This window comes from Ctenocephalides felis, unplaced genomic scaffold (genome assembly GCF_003426905.1).
Source record: "Ctenocephalides felis isolate EL2017-DRISC unplaced genomic scaffold, ASM342690v1 CF-g0.4_SCAFFOLD_03572, whole genome shotgun sequence".
NCBI lineage: Eukaryota > Metazoa > Arthropoda > Insecta > Siphonaptera > Pulicidae > Ctenocephalides > Ctenocephalides felis.
In genome coordinates, this window is record NW_020539726.1 from 1094642 (window position 1) to 1119902 (window position 25261).

The following is a 25261-nucleotide window of genomic DNA, read 5'->3' on the forward strand; positions in this document are numbered from 1 at the left end:
GAAATACTGCAATTTATCTAATAAAATAGATATTGCAGTTAATTTCGCGATAGGTAGGCATATGTTGTAAATAATTAATTTTTAATACATATTACTAACATCGTCGCTTGTTTTAATAAGTATTCTTTTTGTAAAATTTTTACTAAAACTACAATTATTCCGTATTCCTTCTAAAATTAGATTAGTCATCGCTATTAAACTTTTCTATTAAACTATTCAATAATTAAAATAATAAAATATTTGTATCTGTTTCTGCCAGTATGTCCTTTTTTATATATTCATCAAAAAAATTATCTGTAGAATATAATTTTGATAAGATTATCCGGCCAATTCTGTCGTAAAATAGACAAATGTTATGGATAAGATTAATTGCGTTTTTCTTATAAAATGGTACTGAAAACTGTGAAAATGATATTTGACTGCTGTGTGCAGTCAGACGTTTTAGATGAAAACCTAACCTGGAAACGTCAAAAAAAGAATTGTATCAGAAGTGCATATTCCTGATGTATCATAATAATATATGCAAGAGGTTAGATGGTATGTGTAATACGCCTGATCGCACAGTAAATGCATAGGATTTTGACAGCTTATAGTACCATTTTCAATGAGAAATGCAGCTTGCTCTAACTATGGCCTATTTTACTGCAAAATTGGCCGGTAAATTGAAGATATAAATTCAAATATCGAAATAATTCGAATTTTTTTTGACCAAAACGACCAGGATCTCTCTACAAAATACCGATAGACCAAAATCCATATTATAAAAAATAGTTTTTATCTTTTCCCTTCCCGTAATAATATCAAATTCATACCGATTATATGAATACCTAGCATCAAATCGAAAATTTCAATTGAAATTTGAAAATTGTTTTAAAAAATACTCATGTTTTAAAGCTCATGTTACATTGGACATAATTAACATTTGTCTTAATACAATTGCAATGAATTACTTTTAGACGAATAAAAAAATGATCGAATTAAATGTTATAATAGTTTACATGCAGAACAAGAATTTTACAAAATTATGAACATCATAAACTAATATTTTATTTTTAATAAAATCTATATTATAATAATGCAATGTGAAATATAACTTGATCATATCATCAGAAATATATGTCCACTGATATCTAGATGTTTAGTATTGATTTTCGCCAAAAGTCAATGTGGATGGATAGAAATGCAAACATGTGGCTCTAGCTGAATTCTTTTCAATTTATATATATATATATATATATATATATATATATATAATATAATAGACCTTTAAATAAAATTAATGGTTTCATATGTATTAATTATATTAATTAAACATATTTATTTCTCCCATTAATGGAATAGTGGATTCGTAAACTGGTAAGTACTACGCCATATTGAAAATTCAGTAAATAAATAGTATTTGTAAAATAAATTTCTTCCATAATACATTTTCCTTAACATTGAATTTTTTCGTAAATCTTGATATAAATTACAGTATATTTTGAGATACAGAATATTTTGAAATAGTTTGCATTCCTATACCCTAGCATGCATAAAAATAATATTATTAATTTATATATTTTAAATCGGACGCTGCAGATGGACTCGTACTCACAAGATTTTCAGTATGAAGATTAAATCAATAAAATGCGTTACCTATACAAATGAATTAACCTGAAAATTATATATAAAAACATTTATATATAGAAGTTTGACGCTTCACATTATTGATTTTAGTCTTAGACATGTGATCATACTCTTATTAAATCGCATCTGTAAATAATTCATGACATAGGAATAAATGCGAAAGTCGCTGAATTTACGTGTTTAGAATATACCTGTGTAAATTTTGTTAGTTTAAACTGATGTGTACGTAAATTCATGCTTATGTTGAAATATTTTAAATAAAATATAACTTTATTACGAAAATGTTTTTTAATTGCATTTTATACATATTGAACTTTTATTAATTTGCCTGTTTGGCGTTAAAAAATTCTTTCGCTGCGAGGAGTGACGCCGCTGTACAGTCAGCAAGCCGCCCAACAGTTTATTACACTTAATTTCTTAACAGTCTTTAATACACATCATTAACTAATTGTAAATAGTTCTAAAAACATCTAACTCTTTTAGCCGCCAAAGAATACTTTTTAAAACTAAAACTACCATTAGTACAAATGGAATGTTCTGAATAATTTAAATCTGTTGATCTATTTATCTAAAACGTAGACAAAACATTGTGTTCAAACATAATTGCATATATATAGATATTACGTCCGCGTGCAAGACATATCAAAATGAGATGAAAGCGATGACAGGTAAAGAAATGTAAAACATGTAAAACGAATTTCATTTTCTTTTTGCAATTTATGTTATTTGGCCTATGGGCAGTAAATGTTTTTTCACTTATATTGCAATTGATCATATATAGAGTAGAGTTTGGCTTAAAGGTCCACTGGTAAAACGGCCCACGACCAATAAAACAAGAACAAGTAAAGTTTGGAATTTTTAAACAACAATATTTGAAAATAGAAAGAAAAAGATGTGTAATCAGCAATTGCTATTGAATCATGTAACATCGCTATTAGAAAATATACGAAGATGTTTGAAAATCTATAACAAAAGTATTTTCTATCGATGTTAGTCTTTTTGGTCATGAGCTTTGTTGTATTATTATTTTTAAGTTATAAGCTTTCGGTTGGGGCAGCAAGAAACGACTGTACTTTTACCCTTGGCAAGGTGTAAAGGATTAAGAAATTAGTAAATAAAAAAATGAATTAAGTTAAAAAAGCACTTTTATAAGAAATATATTAAATAAATAGTTATATCAACTGGCTGATAAATATTTCTGACAAAATACCTAATAAAAGTTATATCTATGTGTATAAAGTTCCTAGAAATTTCAAATTTTGCATTGGTTGAATAATGTAGATATTATTTCGTAAAATCTCTTGGACATTGATATTGAGGGACCGATTCTGCCGCTTAACAAACAAATGTTATGGCAAGGCCATGTTTCGCTCCAACTTCCATTAATTAAGCTATTGAATTATACTGAATTCTGTCAAAATGTCATGTATATGCTGGTCATTCAAGCGTTTTACACATAAACGGCAACGTCACTCGTATGTTATGAACCTGAGTCAGAAAGACCCTGATAATAACATCGTTTTTTTGACATTTGTGCAATTTCTAGGCTTATGCGGTTGATTTTAGAAAAACACTCAAAAAAACTCATAAATGCGGCGGCTGGCGGGGCATAAATGTCCAATTTGACTTTGACTAATCAACAACAACACATATCAAAATTTGTCACCTGGTCCTTTTTGCCCCATAAGCGAGGTAAAATGGAACAGCCATTGAACGAACAGATCCAATGCCTTATTATTATTTTTAAAACAATTATGAAATAATGGTTACGTTATTAAACCAATGCAAAATATAAATTGTATGGAAACATTTTTTGCAGAGATAACTGTATAAAACCTTGATCTGGTATTTTGGCAAAAATATTTATGAGCTAAGTTGAAATAACTATTTATATAAGCTAAAATCTTTTGTAAAATTGCATTTTTTAATTTAATTTACTTTTTTATTAACTGTTTCTTATTGTTTACATGTTTGCCAGCGTAAATGATCAGTTGCTGGTTTTTCCCACCCACATGTGAGCTTTTACAAAGGTTTAAAACACAGTTGAATCTAACTTGAAATTAGCAATACGTGTTAAAGAACAAATAAATAATGTATTCCTAATAGTTATATATAGCTCTCGAAAACTAAGCAACAGTGATTACAACTAAATAAACTAACAACTAAATACTTTCATTATGAGATTTCAAACAGTGCCGTTTCTCTCCCGAAAGCGACGTCGTAAGTATCAAGGTGATTGCTGATTGCACATCTTTCACCCTGTACTTTTAAATATTTGTACGCAAACCTTTAAGTCCCGCTGTGCCCTACATACAGGGCCAGTCCTGGGGTCCTTAGCGCCCGCATGCAACTTTTTTTCCAGCGCCTCCTCCCCTATTAATTTTAACTGTTTTAACAGTTTATCATTAAAATTATATAAATATTTACATTTTTTTTTTAAATTTTATTCGATAAAATTCGAGACGATTCGCGATGATCAAATATTTTTTCAATTATTTTTAACGTAAGTGCAATATTAATATTTGGGTTTTGAAACATTTTACTTATTTATTGCATTTTATTTTTTTGAGCAAATCATGTCAAGAGAACTAAAAAAACTAGCATTTCATTTTCAATCATAACACTCGTATTTCATGTTGGATTTTTCAAATTTTAATTCAATTTAATTTTTCATTATGTATTCACAATATCCAAAATTGCGTCGTAAACTTCTCCTTATTGATATCGTGAGAGCCGAATTGTATTCATCCTTGCTTTCCCATCATATTCAGAGTATCAGACTGTTGTTTTAACCCTTTCTACTCGCGAATTGCAAGATTTATATGAATTTTGTCGTCGGAGCGGCGACATCCGAGTCGCAAGGATTAAAGTTAAATATTCAACGTATTTTAGAAGCATTGTCAAAAAATCAGTAAAAAATGAAATAAAACAGAATTTATTGAAAGAAGAAACTAATTCTATCTGATATATATTATTTCTGCATAATTAATAATTATTAAATTATTCCAATTAATTATAGTTCATTATCATTAAATTATAGTTCCATTTCTATAACCCTAACCACGCATATCTTCAACGTTCAAAGTTCATCAGGTGCGAAACATTTGCAATAAAAACAAATTTACAATTCTATTTCTCGGAATAAACATGCCATTCTCTAAGCACTGACTCCCCATTTTTCATTTTCCTGATTATAATTTGTTTATATTTTTTAACAAGTTTTGTTTCAACTAAATCAGCTCACAATTTTTCGTCAATAATGCCCAATAGTTAATTTAATCTTTCGCAGGTTTGCGCTTATGAGATTATGAGATTGAACAAGATATTTTGTTTTTCGACTTAACGGTAACTGCAAGCAGAGAAAAATTGAATAAGTAGATTAAGCAATAAATAGAGATATTATTTACTAATTTTCAGCTGTTATTATTAATCATTTAATTGTTTCTACTGATATCACATTGTCAAGTAAATATGCTTTTTGTGTCTCCGTATTCATAGTTAAGTTAGATTTTTTATTATAATTCATTAAATATTCTAGATTTTATATAAATAATATATTATAAATTTTATTTTCCGAAACTCGTTTTAGCGCCCCCTAAGGCGTGCGCCCGCATTGTTTGCATACATCGCGGTCAAATAGCGGTAGAAAAACAACGTACTTATGGAATATAGTATAATTTTTATCATTTCAGAACGATTTTTTATTTTGCTTAGCCTATGCACCATGCTCTTTTATAATTTCTCTATATATCAACATTCTTTGTTTCATCACCTCAGCTCCGTATAGCAGCTTTGAATGAACCTTACACCGGTGACTCTGGCGGTATCCACGGAGCAGATTATGCCTGCTATCGCCAGGCGCAATACGCAGGCTTACGCAGTACATTCCGTGCTATGTTGGCGTCAACCCAACAAGACCTGGACAGCATAGTCAGACGAGCCGACCGAGGCTTACCAGTTGTCAATACACATGGAGAACTTATGTTCCACTCATGGAGACAAATGTTCGATGGACGTGGTGCGATATTCGCGCAGACTCCGAGAATATATAGCTTTTCGGGCAAAGATGTTATGAAAGATTCTACCTGGTTAGTATCAAAATGATGTTAGTTTTTATATTTTCTTGCATGATCCATAAATTAAACGAGAATAAACATATTTGGTTATTCTGAAAGCAATTTACCTTTCTGCTAAGAATGTCGTTCATGGTCAACATGCACTTGATGTGCTGTGGTTGCGGATGTCGTCCATGGACGATATATTGTATTCTAGTAGTAAATTCTAGTTTATTAAAAATTTTAATGTTTCAGCACATTTTTATTTATAATTATAGAAAAATTTTAAAATATATCGATGTGCCTGGTCAACTCAATAGCGGTACTAACGGGCACGCTCTTCTATACAGCAGCGGCACACGTGCTTTTTCATATAGGGTTTTATTGAACATTTTTTAGAATAAACATTTTCCTTACTTATAACACTTTTTGAAAAGTATTAAACATTTGTAAAAAGTATGTAAAGTATGTAACAATCTTATCTATTTTTGTAATGTATTCAACAGAGCGAATTGCAAACCAATATTCTTTAATATTAAAGTAAATAATTATGTTCATATAAAAGTTTTAAATATTTGCTCTCTATATTTTGTAACCTCGTACATTTGCTTCTGTGCTAAGCATTAGGTTTCGTACAAACATAATCGAATTTTATTGAATTCGAAACAGTTGAATTACAACTAAAAGCATTCAAACTCGGATTATTATTGCCTAATAGTCTTCAACTAAAACTCAATTTTTGTACATGTTTTTAGTATGGTAATGTTTCTCAAGTGGTATCCCATAAGAAAGTAGTTAATAGAAAATATTTGTTATTTATTGAATCATTGTTGTTTTGCGCTGATTTTATGTTTTTCACACGTGCTTTCGGTACAATTAGAACCTCTACTTGCCTTAGTCGTGCCACATAAATAACTATATAGAAGTTAGGTTGGGATTTTTTTGGTTGATATAAAAACTAACTTTAGTTTATATAAAACCATTTCAGTTAATATAGAAACTAACATCATCAGTTATGTTTTTAGTTACTAAGCCGAACATTTTTGTTAGAATAAGTCCTAAAATCAAATAATAACTTCACAAATTAATTGCAACTCGTCGCAAAGAAAGGTTGATGGAACTGTTCAAGCAGATAAAGACGTTGTTGGTTACATTTTTGGTTATTAAAATTTGAGCTAACACACTATAAAATTGTATTTAACCAGTAGTTTTTTTTTTCATTTAAAAAAAATATCAACAGAAAGTCTTACATTAAACCGGCACGAGTGAAAATTTTTGCACCGATTCCACTTAAGCTGCTAAATTTAAAATTCAAGCTTCTGACACAACCTAGACAAATTCTACCATTTATAAGTCCCTAAAAAAACAAAAAATTTTTTACTTGCTTTTTGATTATTTTTGTTCCACAATGTCGTACAGCGTCAAAATTGTAAACATTTACTTGCTCAATAAAATGTTTTTATTTAACAGTACTATTGATGTAATTATTAATCATCAGAAAAATAAGCCGTGATAAGGTACGACTTCGACGGTTGTACGTCTTGAACAGCCTTACCTAATGAAAATTATATATAAAACTATGTTGATTATAGATGAAGTTTACAATTAACTTTATGTGTCAAATTTAAATTCATTCACATATAAAGATGTATAAAACCAGCAGCAATATAAATTATTAGACTAATAAATGATGTTCATAAGTTTTGTACGGGGTAAGGTTGTGCTTTATATTCATGGTGTAATAATAATTTTGGGACATTTCCCATAAATGTAAAATTGGATTTATAATGAAACTCTTGTTGACTTATTTGTTTCACTAATTTATTTACTTATGATTTAGTTATACATAACTTAATCTGTTTTGCTTTAAATTTATTATTATTTATTTGATTTATTTAACTGGTTTCGCGAGTTACGCGGGTACTTTCTTATGTGTTTTCTTATTGACGCTTAAACTTGTACTGAAAATAATACCTAATATTTTTGGGTAAATATTTTTAATTGCCCTGTATGAAGCGAACAGCTTTGTGCTTGTGCGTTGTTGCATTTTTTGTACATTGGAGCAGCAATTCGCTCCAAATTTTTTAAACACTTGCTGATAATATTAGTCACTGTTTCCAACGTTATGATCTTGAAAGAACTCGTAAAACAATTATATTATTCCCTATCTGACAGGCCTCAAAAAGTCGCATGGCATGGGTCCAGTTTACGTGGTGAACTTAATCACAATGCCTACTGCGACGCTTGGCATTCCGCCTCCGCGAGCAAGGTGGGTCTCGCCGGCAGCTTACTAAGTCATCAGCTGTTGAAACAAGAGAGGTATTCTTGTGACAATCGCTTTGTACTACTTTGCGTGGAAGCTACGACACAGCTTGCACGAAGGCGTAGATCTGCTGACGAATTCTATGGAAGGTAATTAATTGTTGAATAATTTGTAGTTAATGATTTGTAGATTTATCTTATATAATCGGTTTGGAGCGAGTTGAGGTTTGTGTCTTCCGAATCAAGCTCATAACGAAAATTTGTCAATGATTGAGTTACTCTTCTAAGCTATCGGATGAAAAATATGAGTTTATTTATATAAGAAAAACGTAGGATAGATTGGAGCTTAAAGGTCAGTTGGTAAAAAGGTCCTACGCCGATATCTCAAAAACAAGTAAAGTTAAAATTTTTTTAACAACAATATTTGAAAGTAGACATGTTGAAGCAGTTCGAGATTCTCGGCATTATGGACAAAGCTAATACGTTTGTAATTCTAACTATGGATTACAGAGGACATATGGAGCTACTTTTGAAGTATTTCACTTTGTTGATGATTTTATTATTCTTTGTTCACGAGCGGGATAAAAGCGAAAAACCACCATTTTATTTTTAAGGAAGTTTTATGGAATGCTGTATAAAAGTGTAGGCCATATGCAAGCTTTTCTAGAGTTTATAAAAAAAAACTGGCAAACCGAGCTTAAAAATAACAATACGTCTTATGAACCAAATGAATATTCAAAAATTGTATTCAGGTATCGTAAACTAAACAACCGTGCTTAAAAGCAAAAAGATTAACAATAAAAAATAAATTTTATTACAGAATTGACAATGTGGCCTTTTATCTCGTGGTAGCAATTTCGACCAATTTAAGACGATGGCTTTACTTTCAAATATCGTTGTTAGTAGAGGGAAGTCCCGTAACGCCGGACGGCCCTCATGCCGGACACTCTATTTAACACGCATTATTTAAGCGAGTATAAATCTTTTTATTTCAAAATACAAGTGAAAGGGGCGAGGGGGCACACAGGTGCAGGATCACGCGCCAAACCCACCTGTGATGCATCCGGCCACGGTGAGAGCAACCCTTTGCTATTTTAGGCGCAAAATCACGGCTCCACTTAAATATCAATTAAGTAATTCTAGTATATTTTATGCAGATACATTTAAGTGGTATGCAAAAGGGTGGATGAATAGTGATTTTTTGCAATATCAAAGAATATTTGTCAAACACACATGTGCAGACATTGCAGGGTATGGAGATGGCTACATATGTGTTATTTTGAAATGTCCGGTACTAGGTGCTACTTTCTAAAATTATATTTTGTGTTACCAATGTTTGATTGATAGTATTGATTATTTTTAGCGAAGGTTGCGTTTTTGTTAATAAAGTTTGATTTCTAACTTTGTTATCTACCATAAGTTATAATTTAATAAACATTTCGTAAAATATTTTTTGACTTATTTGTAAATAACCTTAGGTGTCCGTCACTCTGGGATTTCCCTCTAAATTCCTAAAACTCGTTCTTGAGATAATGAGGGCTATTTTACCAGCAGATCTTTAAACTCTACTCCACCCTATATACGAGATGTGTTCAAAAAGTACCCGGAATTACTAATAATTAAATTTCGCGGGTCTGGAGTGTCTGATTGTCAAAATTTTTTTTTTATTGTGTTGGTATACATGCCCCTAAAGTATGATGAAATTTTCAGCTATATTCACTGTTTACTTTGTCTGTGGTAGTCGCTAAGGTTCGACGTGTTTTTCTGAGCTCGGCGATTTTTACAATGGAAGAATTGAAAAGTCAAAGAATTTGTATTAAATTTTGCGTAAAAAATGAAATAAAGTGTTGCAAAGTGCAAAAATTCACCAGATATGGCTCCGTGTGACTTTTTCCTATTCCCAAAGTTGAAGAGACCCATGAAAGGACGGCGGTTTTCCTCGATTGAAGAAAATCGCTGAGAGTGCTCAAGGACATATCAAAAAGTGAATATCAAGGGTGCTTCGAAAATTGGAAAAAACGCTGGCATAAGTGTATTATATCTGGGGGGGACTACTTTGAAGGGGACCACATTAATGTAGACGAATAAATAAATATTTTTTTGAAAAAACGAAAATTCCGGGTACTTTTTGAACAGACCTCGTATGTACCTACAATATGAAAGAAACTTTACGATATTATTATAATTCTAGCTAATAATCCAATGTTGATTGTTATTAATATATTAAAAATTGTAATCATCTAATACATGAAAAAGCAATATAAAACTAATTGATTTATATATTGACTTTTCAGTGCAAACAGAACACATCACGTCGATGCCATATTGAGCCAGGAGGAATACGAAAAACTACTCAGTACTATATTGGATGATAGTGCCCTTTAATGATATTATATAGTCGTTACCTAGTTAAGGTATATATTAATAATTGTTGACTGTGACTAATTTATTGAAAGTCAAAATTTATTTAAGAAAAATTAAAACTATAAGAACATCGACACATATTAATTGTAGTGCCATAATCGTTTAACGAATAACATATAATTATCGAAATAAATTTAGAATATTTATCGAAATGTTTTACATTAATGTAGATCTATACAGTTAATATGTCCAAAGCCTAATTATAATAGCGTTCTATTAAATAATTTATTTATTAAATTTCAATCTATTATAGAGTATGATAAAGTATTATTATTAAGAAAGTGTGGTTTAAGAGCTCTCTAGCAACCACATTCACAACTGCCAATTTCAAATTTGTGAATTGTATTTTTTATATAAGTTTGGCTTCAATATGTAATAAATGTATTTATGTTTAAAATGATAGTGAATTAAGTAATGTTATCACGTGCATTTAATTTATATATAGGAATTATGAGTTTAGTGAAAATTTGAAAATTATGCAATTACTAATGACAATAATAAGGTACTTATTAATATATTTAACAATGCTTTGTAAAAGCTTTTAAATTGTACATAAATGCATATTTAAATACAGAGTTTACAATTAAAATTATATTGTTTTACAGTACCTGCATATTTACCTTTTAATTATAGTATACATGCGAACGATTCTCAGTATATTTATATCACCAGAATCATAATATAAATATAAAAAAAATAATTGTCAGCAAAGAATTAAAGTTGTGACAGAACTAAATACACTTTAGTTCTTCACATACTACTTATGACTGGTCTATATTACCTTTGAAGGATTGAAGGAATGATTCCAAGTACTACCTTGGATTAAATTATTAAGTTTGTTTTTGTAAAACAATCCTATTGGCTAATTTTATGTTTTCTTGATGATTCATGTAATTCGAATGAGACCAAATTTGTAAAAAGTATGCGAGCTAATTTTTGACCTTTTGTCGATTTTTTTGCAAAAACGGCCCGACCGAGTACAAAAATTTAAAACTCATTAGCTGCAACATCGTAAGGACCAGCGTGTGTTAGTTTAGCGCGAAGATTGTTCAAGCCATCTCTTTGTAATAAGCAAAATAGCCTCTCACATAAATAAGTTCTAACTTTTATTTTCTATTTCACGCAATTTAGAAAACTAATTTTTTCACTACCTGGCAGAACTTGACAAGTGGTAATTTTATAGTATACATAACATATAATCTAATAGTAAAATTCTTACTATACTAAACGTTAGAATGTTTTTCTTTATTACTTGAAAACATGGACTATTATCCATTCAAGTATTTTCATACAAGTTCCAATCGATATGATAAAATCAATTTGAACTATGGACTATCCATGTGTTTTTTATAAGTTTTAATCGATTTGATATTTGATAATATCTATGTGTTTTATACTGGGTTTAATCGATTTGAAATTATCCATGCGTTTTTATACAAGTTTTTATCGATTAGAAAATATCAATTTAAAAAAAAAGACTTTTCTCATTGTGTTGATATACAAGTTTTAATTGATTTCAAAATATCAATTTGAAAATATAGACTATTATTCATGTCTTTCTATATAAACGAAAAAATTAAAAAATTTGAATTTTTTGAACACACACACACAAGCGTGCGCACATACACATACAACAATATGGGCAATCCGATTCAACCACGATAGCTCGCCGGATTGCCCATATTGTTTGGGCGAAATCGAAGATGCTGAGCACGTGTTCTTCGTGTGCCCGCGATTTGGTGCTCTACGGGATGATGTGGAGGAGACATTGAGACGCACAATTACCCCAGGTGATGTTGTTGAAGTGATGCTGACAAGTGATGCTGCTTGGAACGCCATAGACAGATTTGCGAGAGACGTTTTAATGGACCTGCGTTCTATAGAGAGAGAAAGGGCGAATGGGACTTCGCCTATTTAAAAGATAAGTATAATATTTATGAATTTATATCATTGATTTAACAAGTTGAGAATTTATATCATTCTAGATCCTCCCCCCACGAAGTAATGCCTAACGGCGGTTTCCGTGGGGACCAGAGGCAAGGGCAAAGCGGAGGTTTTAGTCGGTATTATACCAGGGCGGTATCGAGTCCGACATACCCAGACAGAAGACCGGTCTGGGATGCGTAAAAGCATTTCCTTCGCTATACAAAAAAAAACATACACATACATCCATTTTTTCTAAAGTATGCCAAAATGTTCATATGGCTTAGAAACGTAAGATTATGTAAAAAAACATTAAATTTCCATTATTATAAACTTTGTTAATAAATCGAAATCAATCATATAAAACTTTTAATATGCAAGGCTTTTTTTTTAAAAAAAATAAATTCGATAGTTTATCGAAATCATCATAATTTCATATTAGCTTTCAGATTTCTGAGTGCTAGTATAAAATGCTATTTAATACAATAAATTTTTGAGACATAAATGTGATACGATTGTTACACATTGTAAATAACAATTGTGCTGAAAGGAATTCTATTCGTTAAGCGAATTCTTTATGTGAATAGTGTTTTGTTATGAATACATACATTATATACAACCCTACAGGAAATTACAAATTTCTCAACAAATATTAAGATCATAACTTATTCATATACGAGTAAAGCTCAGCTAAATTCTTGAAATCATATAAAAACTAGTGCCATACTAGGTGTATGGCATCGTGTCTTAAAGCAAATTTCTGGTACTTCCCGTACCGTAACGAAATGTTCGAGGAACAATAATTGTTTTCAAATAGATTATTATAAATACTGTAACATTGTCTAAAATTTATAAAAATTATATAAACTAAATTACGAAGTTAATATTACTTGTTTGAAGTATATAAGTGAGCTTTAGAACTTTGGCCAGAATTAAATTTAAAATCTGAATTATTTACACAAAAAAATCGAAAAAACATTGAAATAAAATAATCCAAATGCAATTGTTTTGTCAACATAAACAGAAAGTTTTTTGAATAATTCAAATCGGATGCTTAGTTCTCTCTGCTATAAAAACTGCTATTTTTTGTACATTTTGCTCTATATCTTCGAAATGGCTGGAGCTGCCCTCGCCGAATACTATTCACCATTTTTCCCTATCATTACGATCATTCAAATCAGATACTCCGTTCTCTCACAAACTCCATTTCTATATTCTGCACTCTTTGCTCCGTATCTCCGAAACGGCTCGATCCACCTTTGCCAACAATTAAACGCCCGAAAACGTGAATAAAAAACTGTATCGCATACAGCAAAAATATTCATTTTCGATTTTCGGCCCATTACTATAACTTTCCCTACTGGAAGTTAATAAAAAACAAATATAGGTTTAATAAATATATTAAATCGAACACATTTGAACAATAATTCCTTAGAAACTAGGCATCTGGAAATGGTTTATTTCTTATTCGAAATATAGAATAATTTTTTGATTCATTATAAATTAATCGAAAATCAGTTTTTATTTTAATATCAAAATTGTAATCTTTAATCCTTCTAAACCGTAAAATGCTATTTAGATTTTTGAGATTTACATGATAGAAAGCCTTGCACATTCTTATAAGTAATTCTGTGGATGTATCGTTGTATACAAAAAAATTTAAGTTGCACGTAAAAAGCATAATTGCGCGGGCGTTTCAATCTAAATAAATTTTAAAACGCTTTACTCTAAAGACTTCAATCTGTAATAATTGGTCAGAAAAGTTACACAGGTTTTTTTTCATTATTATGTAAACTTGAATTCTCAACGGTAGCTCTTGATCTATGTGATGACGGAACTGTCATTTCCAAAGCCCACATTTTATATGAAACAATAAATAGAGCGTTCAAGTAAAAATCACTTCAATAAGTTGCGATGCTAGAACTTAGACCATTTTCTGTTGCACACTAAAATGTTCTATTCTCTATTCACACACACTATGCATATAACAAGTGCTTATAAAAACTTTAACATTTTATTTTTGTTTTTTCCCAAAAAATGGGTCATTAAAAAATGACAAAAATTTAATAGAATTCAACAAATGGTCTTTTATATAAATTTTTAGTAACGATACATTAAAGTTATTATTACAAAACTAGCTTATTATACTAGTATATAACACTTTAAGCAAATTTTGTAATTGATCCACATTGACAGTCTATTGTATCGTACACCGACCATCGCTGTTGGTGCCTGATCGTATCAGCAGCTTTCCCAGACCAAATCCAGATGACGCCGAACTCGGTCCTTCTGAATCTCCAAGAGAACAAGTCTTGGTACGCATGATCATCAGATCAGTTCGTATCGAGGGGCGTCTAACATTGGGGGCAACTACTCCGCAAGCGTCGCTTAGCCGACGCTTTATGCTTAAAGTACACTTCTTAGATTTGCCAGTTGGAACATGTGGTGGCAGCGTGCACGGACTTCCAAACGCAGTGTTGACACGCTTATGATGGTTGGGGGCCATTTCTAATGGAAGATTAGCCACAACAAACAATTCGTAAAATAAATCATCAACGTGTAGATTCTTCTTGGCGGATGTTTCAACAAACACGCAACCTGAGTCTTGTGTAGAACAATATGATGATGCTTCTTCAGGGGTAACAGTTCTGGAAAAATCATGATACATTATCTAATGTCCTAAAATGTAAATATAGTATTTTTTGGATTTTATGTCAATGAGATAATTTTTATATATTTTTTTAAAAAATATATGCGTTAAGTTTATTTATTATCAGTTATGATCGAACAAGTTTAAACCAGATATATTACAAATAGTATTGTTTCAATATTATTTGGAATACTAAATCATCTAAATATCTTAAACTTTCATGTTTTAAAGGTATATTTTGATGGTACTTCGAGAAGTACTATGGACAATAGGGTAAGGCGGTGCACAAAGGTCCAATTTTACTTTCAGCAATTATATTGTGAAAACCATACGAATAATATCACAACAAGTTACACATATCAAACTTATCTGGCTACGTTCAGTATAAGTCCCAGCTAATTCATAAAATGTATTTTATGCTATTTTTTTTTTTTAAAAAAAGTTAACCAGGTCCATAGGCAGGGTAAATTTGAACGTTCAGCATGCAAACAGGTTTAATTCCTTATTTGATTTGCTTATGGAAATAAATAAATATATAAAAAGATATTACCATGTTTATAAAAATATATTAAATGTTGATTATAAAACTTTACAAAATCTCACGACCATTTGTTTTTATCAAATTCCCCCAGGCTCCTTGATTCTCATACGCCATTTTTGATTTTTTACATCTTTGCCAGGGTAAAGGTTCGGTTGGTCCTTTTCACCCCTCCTCCAGGTGTAAGCTTATATAGAAGTTATTTAAAAAACTGTTGAATTTATTCTAAAATTATTATCTTATAAAACAATTGAATAACGTATACTAAAAAATTATATTAAGGTCTCGCAAACTAAGCAACAGTGCTTACAACTCACAACCAAAATGGATAAAAAGAAAGAAAATACTTTTGTTATGGATTTTTATACATTGACGTTCTTTCCCTATAGCAACTGCATAGGATTCAAGATGATGGCTGGTTAAACATTCTTTCCCACGACTTTCAAATATCGTTGTTAAACAATTTTTAATCGTACTGGTTTTCGAGATATAAGAACCATTTTATCCGCGGTTGTTTAATCCCCGCGCTACCCTATAAATATTTTTCGTTACAGCAAAATTATTTATATTATTAGGAAATTTATTTAAATTATTACGTTCTGTGGCAAAACATAACATAAGCACATAATAGATGGAATAACTGTGAACTAGGTACTAATGTTATATTAACCCCCACCAATATGATTTACAAATTTTTTTATTAATATGCCAAGAACGTATCGTCTAAAATCTATCTCGGAACCTGTTTCAGCGCAATTAAAATAACTTCAAAAATACACTTCATTCAAAGTTTTTTTTTATTAATAATACCATATGAAACGCAGCGACATTCATATGCGCAATAAAAATTCCATAGTAAAAATGCATATCATACAATATTGAAATACTTTACGCCAGAGCACGCAAGGATGGTAGTAAAATTGAAATCCTGCAATGATGTATGGATTACGCAATGGATCAGGAATTTCATGATAATGAAAATGTCTATAATATTTATTATAACTGATCTATTTGAATTATTGTTTTTATAATGTTACCTCATGTCCCGGTCGCACTTATTGCCAGCTATAACCATTGGAACACGAGGAATGTTACGCTTGGAACGTCCACTGTTGGCAGATGTACAAGCGCTTAGTTTAGTTTCAAGAATCTGCTCCCGAAGACGTATAACCTCCTCGAAGGACTCCCGACTATCCATGCTAAATACAAGCACAAACAGATCACCTGCAAATACATTAAAATAAACTAGTTGGTATTGGTATTTTGCCAAAGTATTCCGAGTGGATTTATAACACTTAATTGAAAACGAACAAACCCGTTAACTTGGAGTATTTTCTAAAAGCAAATTTTTAAAAATCAATAATTTTTATGATTGAACTAGTTTCCATAGGACTTTATTGGTTCAGTTTAGTATGTTCATTAAGACCAAGTACTCTATCGTTATACCAAGTAAATTGTCTAATTTTAATTTTAACAAACGTCAAAAAAACTACTCATTTTCTCAAACGTTGATGCATTTTTAAAATTAAATTACTTGTCGTAAGGCCGCAGTATTTCAGTAAGTTCCATAAGACCATGATATATATCGCCAAAAAAAGTTACATAAAAATCGGCTTCAATTTTTTTTTTCATCTGTTAATTATAAGAAAACGGTTCAGTAGATTTTAACCTAAAACTAATCAGTATCATTCCCAACTAATATCTTTCGAACAGTTTTTGATTTTTTAAAATCGGTTCGGTAGTTTGAGGTTAAATGTGGACGAAAAGTTTAACACTTTTTTTTCAAATTACAAAGAAACGGCTTGGCAGATCGTCGCACAAAACTGACAAACGATAGTTCTCATCGAGATACATCAAATGGCTTTTAATTTTCGGAAATCAGTTCAGGCGTGTTTGAGAAAACGTCGATGAAAGGTCTAATTTTGACAAATGCCAAAAAACGATACCAATTTTTGCAAACTTTGACGAATTTTTAAAGTTAAACCAATTGTCGTAAAGCCGTAATATTTTAGTATGATCTAGAAGACTATGGTATCTACCGTCAAAAAAAATTAATAAAAATCGTGAATAAATTTTTTTAACACTATTAAAAGAAAACGGCCCGCCCGACTTTTACCAAAAACTAATCAGCACAATTCCCAACCAATATCTTTCGAAAGGTTTTTGAATTTTCATAATCGATTCAGAATTGTAGGCTAAAACGTGGACTTTAAATTTTTCACTTTTCTGCTATTTATAGAGAAACGTCTCGGCCGATCCTCACACAAAATTGATAAACGATAGTCCTCGTCGAGATACATCAATTGCCTTTTAAATTTTTGAAATCGATCCAGCCCTTTTTGAGAAAACGGCTATTTACGGCAAAAAATCTGTTGGTGCACACGCACACACAGAATTCGATCGATTCAGAATAGCTTGAAACGTCAAGAAAACATAAAATTAGCGAATCGGATTTTTTGATGAAAACATAAACTTCTCCTTCGGGAAGTTAATAACTAATATAATTATTAGTAGTTCATATTTTTTTTATAACCTAATATATTAACATCCACAATTATACTAAACCTTTAATTTAAACTTGTGCCCATGTGAAATTGTGCAAAAAAACAGAATAGATCTAAGAGAGAGTTTTACTTACGAAAACCTCAGTAAGTATAAATTAGTATGTATTAAAATTAATTATTAATCTTGAACAAGATTAGAGTAGCGAATAAGCGAGCAAACATAGTTGTCATATTGAAAAACTTAAGAAATAAACGCTTAATAGTCTAGCTAGCTAGACCTTGCTAAAATTACTCTGAAATATAAATAAATCTTTTCAAAACCCAAGTCTAATTGTAACAAATCGAATATACCCAATTAAAACATAAAGTTTAGTTACAACTATAACTATATGGGAGAGGTAAACAGTTAGTTAAACCGTCGGGATATCAGAAGTTCCTGGTTTGACATTCACTTCGCGCAGCCTGATTTCAAAGAGTCCAAATTAGAAAGACGTCCTTGGTAGAGTAAAGACAATCAATAGATTTCCTAATAACAACTTTGTTATTAGTAATAAGCAGTGCTTGATGCAGCTTATAAAACATATAATAGTTCTGATTACTTAACATCACAAACATAAAAAGATATAACTATATATAAGGTAGGATACTGCAAAAATGAGGAAAAAGAGTTACAAAACGCTAGTGACGAACAAACTGATTCTAGTTTTGTGCAAGAAGAAAGATAAGGTATGTAAATTTGGACGGCTCAGTACGGATAAAAAGATGGATTTTAAAGAATTCAATGTTGGAGAAAATAGAAAATAAAATAAAAAAACTTCAAAGTGCCTAAGAGAAAAAAATCTTAGAAACGCATATGATTGTGAAATGAATAGCAAGAAAACCTGAAAAAATGACATTTGCACAATATCATCGAAACAGAAATAGAAGGACTGAATGACAAGATAGAAAAATGCAGATAGTAGTCAACTTGAAAAAGAAATAAAAATGTGGAAAAATAAAGCTAATATCCAAACTGTAAAACCAGAGATTTGGTCCACAAAGTATAATATTAAAATTTAATTACAAATGTATTACTTAACTGTTTGTTTCAAAAATATCTTAAATTATTATTAAAGCATAATCCCATCATGACAGTAAAAAAAAATCCTGAGATGGTTTTCAAGTAATTCGTGAACGCTGATTCCGGAAAAAGTGGAACTTTAGTAACAGCTATAGGGATCATCGAATATATAAGTTATAACTCTTCTTGTCTTTTCTTTTTTTGGTGGTCTTTTATTCCATTACATGGAAGGTAAAAAATTTTGATGTTCTAGATTGATCTTGCTTAGTACGGATGATCAAAAACATTGAGATTATAAGGTATGGTCATTTACTTCTATTGTCTGAATTTATTCCATTAATATTTACTACATTGAATAATAGGTTGTGGTGATTTTATGATTTCAAATTTATAGCATTACTTGTTTCTTTGGGACACTCAATTAAACACACTACGCAATTTTGGCACATAGTATTAAGAACACATATTTCACCTTGATTGCTCGAATTTAATTTTAATATGGTCGATATACGATGTCTTATACGTAGTTCGATATAGGTTTTCGGTGTTTGTCAAAAATATATTCACAACATATGTATCAAAAAAAAGTTTTTAAATCATGCACACAACATATTTGGTCGGAGCTATATCAAAAACGCATACAAAACTCTTAGTTATTCGTTAAATTGCGATTATCAAAGCCGCAATGACTAATGTTAGTTACCGAAAACTAAAAAACTGGAGCTGTTACGAAAATACGAAATTTATATTTGAAATCCCATACGAAGTCCCCGATGCTCGAAAAAAATCAACGATCGACCGAGGCTCGGCTACCAATCTCGGCCGAGCGTCGGTGTCTGATTATCAGCCTATGGCTGGCACACCATCGGGCCGCCGAACTATATTGATAATAATAATGTACGATCATCGCTTCTCGGTCGATGATATGATAAATTTTTCCTTTAGGCGTATGCGCACTAAATGTCATATCAGCTGTTTTTAAGCATTATTTACCTGCAATATATACTTTTCATAGGAGAGTATTCACAGTCGTATGCAGTAGAAAAAAAATTTATCGTTCCTATTAAATATTATTTTTCAATTTCTGAAATAATGTCCGATCGTGTAAAAAAACATCGGGCATTAAAAAAGTACATGGATATTATATCCCTATCTGATACACCCTCTTCGTAACTGTTTCTATTCATAATAAAATTGATCGAGATCATAATAATTCAAATAGTGAATTTAGTGAAACTGAATTAAGTGTAAATAATCAAGTAAATGAAGAAATTAATTATAGTGCATTTATTAGTGGTAATGAAAGTGATAATGAGAACAGTTTTAGTGGCTGTATTGATGATGACAATCAGCGTAGATACTTGGCAGAAAGTGAGGTTATTGTTTCTAATGAAACAGATACTGATAATGTTTATAGTAATCATGAAAGTATTGCCGAGGAGAACGTAGTGGAATCAGACACAATAAGAAAAGAGCTTCGTCAGTGGGCTTTAAAGAATCTGGATAGCCTTCAATTAAATGTAATTTCCGAATTACAGGCATTACTCCAAACTAAACATCATCAAGTGGTAGAAACTATAACAAGTCTAAAAGAAACTGAAAGTTATTATAAATATCTTGGTGTAGCAAGTGGATTAAAAAAAATTATTTCACCGCGTATATTTTCTGAAAATACAGTTGAAGTGCTTATTCACATTGACGGTTTGCAAATTTATGAAAATTCGAATCTACAAGTTTGGCCTATTACAATTAAATTTTTTAATAGAAATTATATTAGTCATCCGTTCATAGCTTCCATATACTGCGGTGATTCAAAACCTGCAAACGTAAAAGAATATATTTCCGAAGTAGCCGACTCGCAAGCAAGGTCATACATTAAATGCTGCAAAGCAGCAGGTACATTTTATGCGTGCGAAAGATGCACTGTCAAAGGGATGTCTGTAGGGGAGAAAAAAAATAAGAAAAGGATCTATATCTAAGTATATATAGATTGTGGATGAAGCATTAGTGTGTGTACCCGCGTGAACAGTCGGTCTTTTCTATTAGTGCAATAAATATATGTATACGTGTATATACTTGGTTGTGTGCGTACGTTCATAGCAAACTCGAGTCGACTGACTAACTGCGTGTATATATTGTACATATTGACTTTTAAGTGCGACACTATCGTGTGTGCGTGAGTAAGAAGTTAATTGTGACTGTAATGTGTGCGCGTATGCTTTACTTTTGTTGAGAACTTTCAGTCAAGTGTAGCACGTGACCGAAAGAAGCACGTAAAACAATCGTAGGATCTATAAAATAAGCGTTCAACGTAAGTATTTTCTTTTTAACAACTTAAAAATCTTCAAAATTTTATTAATTCATTGTATTGTATTTATATAAACATTAATTTTTTGAATATTAGATGAGTGCTAACATTTCCAATGAGGAAGGGCCAAGTGAATATGCAGTTGTGTGATTTTACCTAGGCGGGGTCCTGGTTACAATGAAATTGATTTGGTCCCATATTCATGGCTTGATGAAATGGAAGATAAGTTATATTGCGTTTTGATCGATTTTGATTTAAATAACAATAAAAACTTTTTTTATATGCTCTTGGCTTTTGTCACAGGATGTATCTATTTATTTGCAATATATATTTTATATTTCAGATGTTATACAAAAAAAAATTCGGTGACTCGGACCAAACAAAAAAATTAAGATCTAGCGTTTGGTCGTTTCTGGCAAATTTTGCAGACAGAGGTGGCAGTAAGCGTAAACAAGCGTAAATAAGCTGTAAAGTTTGAACTGATTTCTGTTCTATTATAATTATTACTACTATTAAGATTATGACTATTATTAATAATATTATTATAACTATACTACTAGAACAATATTATTATAATATTGTCTAAGATTCAAAAACTATTATTCTATTTTATTTTTATGTTTCCAAAGTTTTTCTAAAATGTAAACATTCTTGAATAAATAATGGTACAATATAATTTTTTTTGTAATTTTATTTTAACCACGCTTGGTCAGCAGTCGGCCATTACTCTTGGCCGATACTCAGTTACTATGATAAGCCGATCCTCGGCAACTATAACAGGATGACGCTCGTATACTATCCTCGGCCGATGCTCGGTTACTATCCTCGGCCGATGCTTATTCGGCAGTCTAGCGTTGATGTTAACATCCGATGCCCAGCGCGTCTTGCCCCGATGACACATTCTGATCGTCATCCGATGCTCGAGGGTCGGCTGACTATCATAGCCTGATGATCAACCGATCACCATTCTTTGTATGGGAATCAGCGTACAATTCTGAATACATTTGAACAAAATAACTCAAGAAAAAAATAAAAGTGTCATTTTTGTCACGCAGTGTTACCTCAGACAATTGATTTGATTGAATTCAGAAAAAGCTGTAATTCTTTTATGTAAATTCTAACTGGTATTATTTATACCTATCGTTTATTTCCCTGTATTATGACCCTTCAATTCCTACCTTCATGGATACTGCGCATACGGTATGCTGTAAACGTGAAATTTAATTTAAGATTAGCATATATAGAGTGTAAGTTATTATAATAAGTTCAGTTTTCATATTCATGAGAATGAACAGAACGGAATACATATGTGTATATTGTGTATGTACACAGTTGTGCAATGTGGCCGTGGCGCGGAGATCAGTTCTGAAAGGCGGGTTAATTATCCCGAAAGCTAATGTTGTTATACGTTTGGCTACGTTTGTGTGCTTAATAGAGGCAAATGTGTTTCTCTATGTTAACACTGCCAAAGTTGAGGAGCCTTCATTACTGACATTTACGAGGTCCTAAGTGCATGAACTCGTTAAGAAGTACTTTAATTCCTTTCTACTGCAATTTTTCCGTAAATATTAATTAGGCTAATTTCTAAAAGTCGAATCATTACGTGCCACTATTTGATAAATAAACGTGAATTTATGCACAAATTCAACTTTACATTTAACTTGAATACCCTTGAATGTATACGCTATTGATGCTGCAATCATCTGTTAAATAATAATGAATGTTCCTGCATATATGATCAATATATCAATATATTGATTGATGTCAAATAATTTATCTTTAAGTTATATATATATATATATATATATATATATATAGAGATTTAATAAATGTTTAATTTAAACTAAAATCAGATCGAATATTTGATAATGTAGTGAAATTCTACCATCGAGCAATTTTTGTTGACCCATGCCTAATATTTTATTATTTGGATTATTTATAAACAAGGCATACATACGATTTAACCTATTAGGTAAAGATAAATATAATCATATATTGCTTATGTTATTCTCTCTACCATAACTACAATAAACACTATAATTACGTTTACGCATTGTATTTATACCTGTGTGTCTTTGTATAACGAATACAAATAAACTTTGTATAACCATACAAAATATTTGATAACAATAATATATACATATATATACATATATATACACATATACATACACATATATATATACACACACATATATATATATATATATATATATATATATATAATAAATATTATATATATTAGATAATATATATATATATATATATATATATATATATATATATATATATATATATATATATATATATATATATTAGCTGAGCCCTCTTCGTTGTGTTTTATTTTCAATTATAATTTGAACAAACATCTACCATTTTACATATCCTCCCATTTACCTGTCTATGTATGTATCTATCTACCTGTCTAACTATTTATCTGTTTACCTATTCACCTGTCTGCCTGTTTACCTGTCTACCAGTCTGCTAGTTTATCAATTACCAATTAATTAAAAAAAATAATTACTATAATAATTCTTACAAAATAGAGTTTGTGGTAAGTGGTTAAACATTTAGGAATATATGAGTTTTTTATATATTCATTATAAAAAATAGAAAAATAAAAATTAACCGAAAAAAATGTTTTTTAAAAGTCTTCGGGACGGCCAACCCCTACCACTTGGCTTCAATAAAAATTTTGAAAAACCTGTCCGATAATTTCTATATTAAAATAGTATTGTTAAAAACTAAATAATTTACTATATTCACTTATACCTAAAGTATCTAAAACAAAATTATTATCAAGTAATTAGTTACTACTAGTACCCGAACTAAAACTTCTGCTAAAACTACAAACAATCATAAATGATAATGAACTTTCATAAAAAAAGTTAGTTTTTATTAGATAATGCAATTTGCTAATTTTAGTTTTTTTTTAGGTTTTAAGTAAATTTCCCAAAAAAAGCTGCATCAATTGTAAAAAATGATTCATTAAATTTATTGACACGTTGGTTAATTTTGCGTAACGATCGTTCAAGTCGTTTCTATAGAATTATCAGAAAAATAGAAACTGCGCTTACGTATAAAAAATCTAGAACGATTTTAAAAATTTATGAACCATTGGAAAGATATTACTTTAGATTGTGTTGATTAGTTGTTGGTAAAGATCGGTCGAAATGTTATTTATAATTGATTGTTAAGGTAGAGCCAATTTTGCTGTAAAATAGACGACAGTTATTATGACAACTCTATTGTATCCTTCTTTCTTAGTACCAAAAACTGTAAAACTATCTATTTGCTAAGCGATCAAGCGTATTTTAGATATAGAACGACATAAAGAATGCTATCATAACTTCATCTTTTTGATGCAAATTTTAAATTTTACAGTTTTTGGTACTAAGAAAAGAAGATAAAATAGTGTTGCCATAACGACGCTATATTATGGTTTATTTTACCGTTATATTTTGTTTATGGTTTTTATGAACATCTATATTTAAATTTCGGATAGTTTCAAAAAAATTCTAAATTCTAAACTCACAATTTCAAAGTTTGCTAAATTTTAATTTTTATTATTTAAATCGATTATTTGTATATATAGAAAAGTTTATGCAACTTACCTAAAGGCAAAATGTATGAGGATACACCAAGCTTTTTTTTAATTGATTGCTTGTTTTTCATTTATCAACTAAAAATAAAGCAATAAAAATATTCTCTAGTAACTAGAGTCTAGTTAGTACGATTTTAAACCAGTTTATTGGATTTGCTCTAAAACGTCTAAAACTTGAAAGATATTTAGATAAATAGTTTGGGAATATTCAGTTTCCTAAAACTCTGGGAAAAGTAAATGCTAGTTTTGGTAAATTCTAGGATTTCTAACTCTAATTTTGAAACTAAATTTCAGACGTTCATCATAA

General features: G+C 30.4%; 2 protein-coding genes across 2 annotated transcripts in view; one reads left to right on the forward strand and one right to left on the reverse strand.

The window, feature by feature from the left end:
- LOC113387880 (collagen alpha-2(IX) chain-like) overlaps window positions 1-10341 on the forward strand; it is a 139452-nt gene extending 129111 nt beyond the window's left edge. The window contains exons 19-21 of the mRNA XM_026625268.1: window positions 5404-5714; window positions 7857-8093; window positions 10238-10341. Of these exons, the coding sequence (XP_026481053.1) occupies window positions 5404-5714; window positions 7857-8093; window positions 10238-10328 (639 nt within the window). The 3' untranslated portion in view covers window positions 10329-10341. The remainder of the gene's footprint in view (window positions 1-5403; window positions 5715-7856; window positions 8094-10237) is intronic.
- Window positions 10342-14487: 4146 nt separating this feature from the next.
- Window positions 14488-16697, reverse strand: LOC113387881 (dexamethasone-induced Ras-related protein 1-like). Its single transcript, XM_026625269.1, has 2 exons — window positions 16516-16697; window positions 14488-14938 (listed from the first exon to the last, which is right to left on the reverse strand). The coding sequence occupies exons 1-2, from the start codon at window positions 16674-16676 to the stop codon at window positions 14488-14490; spliced, it is 612 nt and encodes a 203-aa protein (XP_026481054.1). The 5' UTR covers window positions 16677-16697.
- Window positions 16698-25261: the final 8564 nt, after the last annotated feature.

Excerpts from the sequence above, each read along its gene's own strand:
- LOC113387881 (XM_026625269.1), bottom strand. The coding sequence starts at position 16,676 with ATGGATAGTCGGGAGTCCTTCGAGGAGGTTATACGTCTTCGGGAGCAG. Across the intron at positions 14,939-16,515 it reads AAGTGCGACCGGGACATGAG|AACTGTTACCCCTGAAGAAG; the intron begins GTAACATTATAA and ends TGATTTTTCCAG.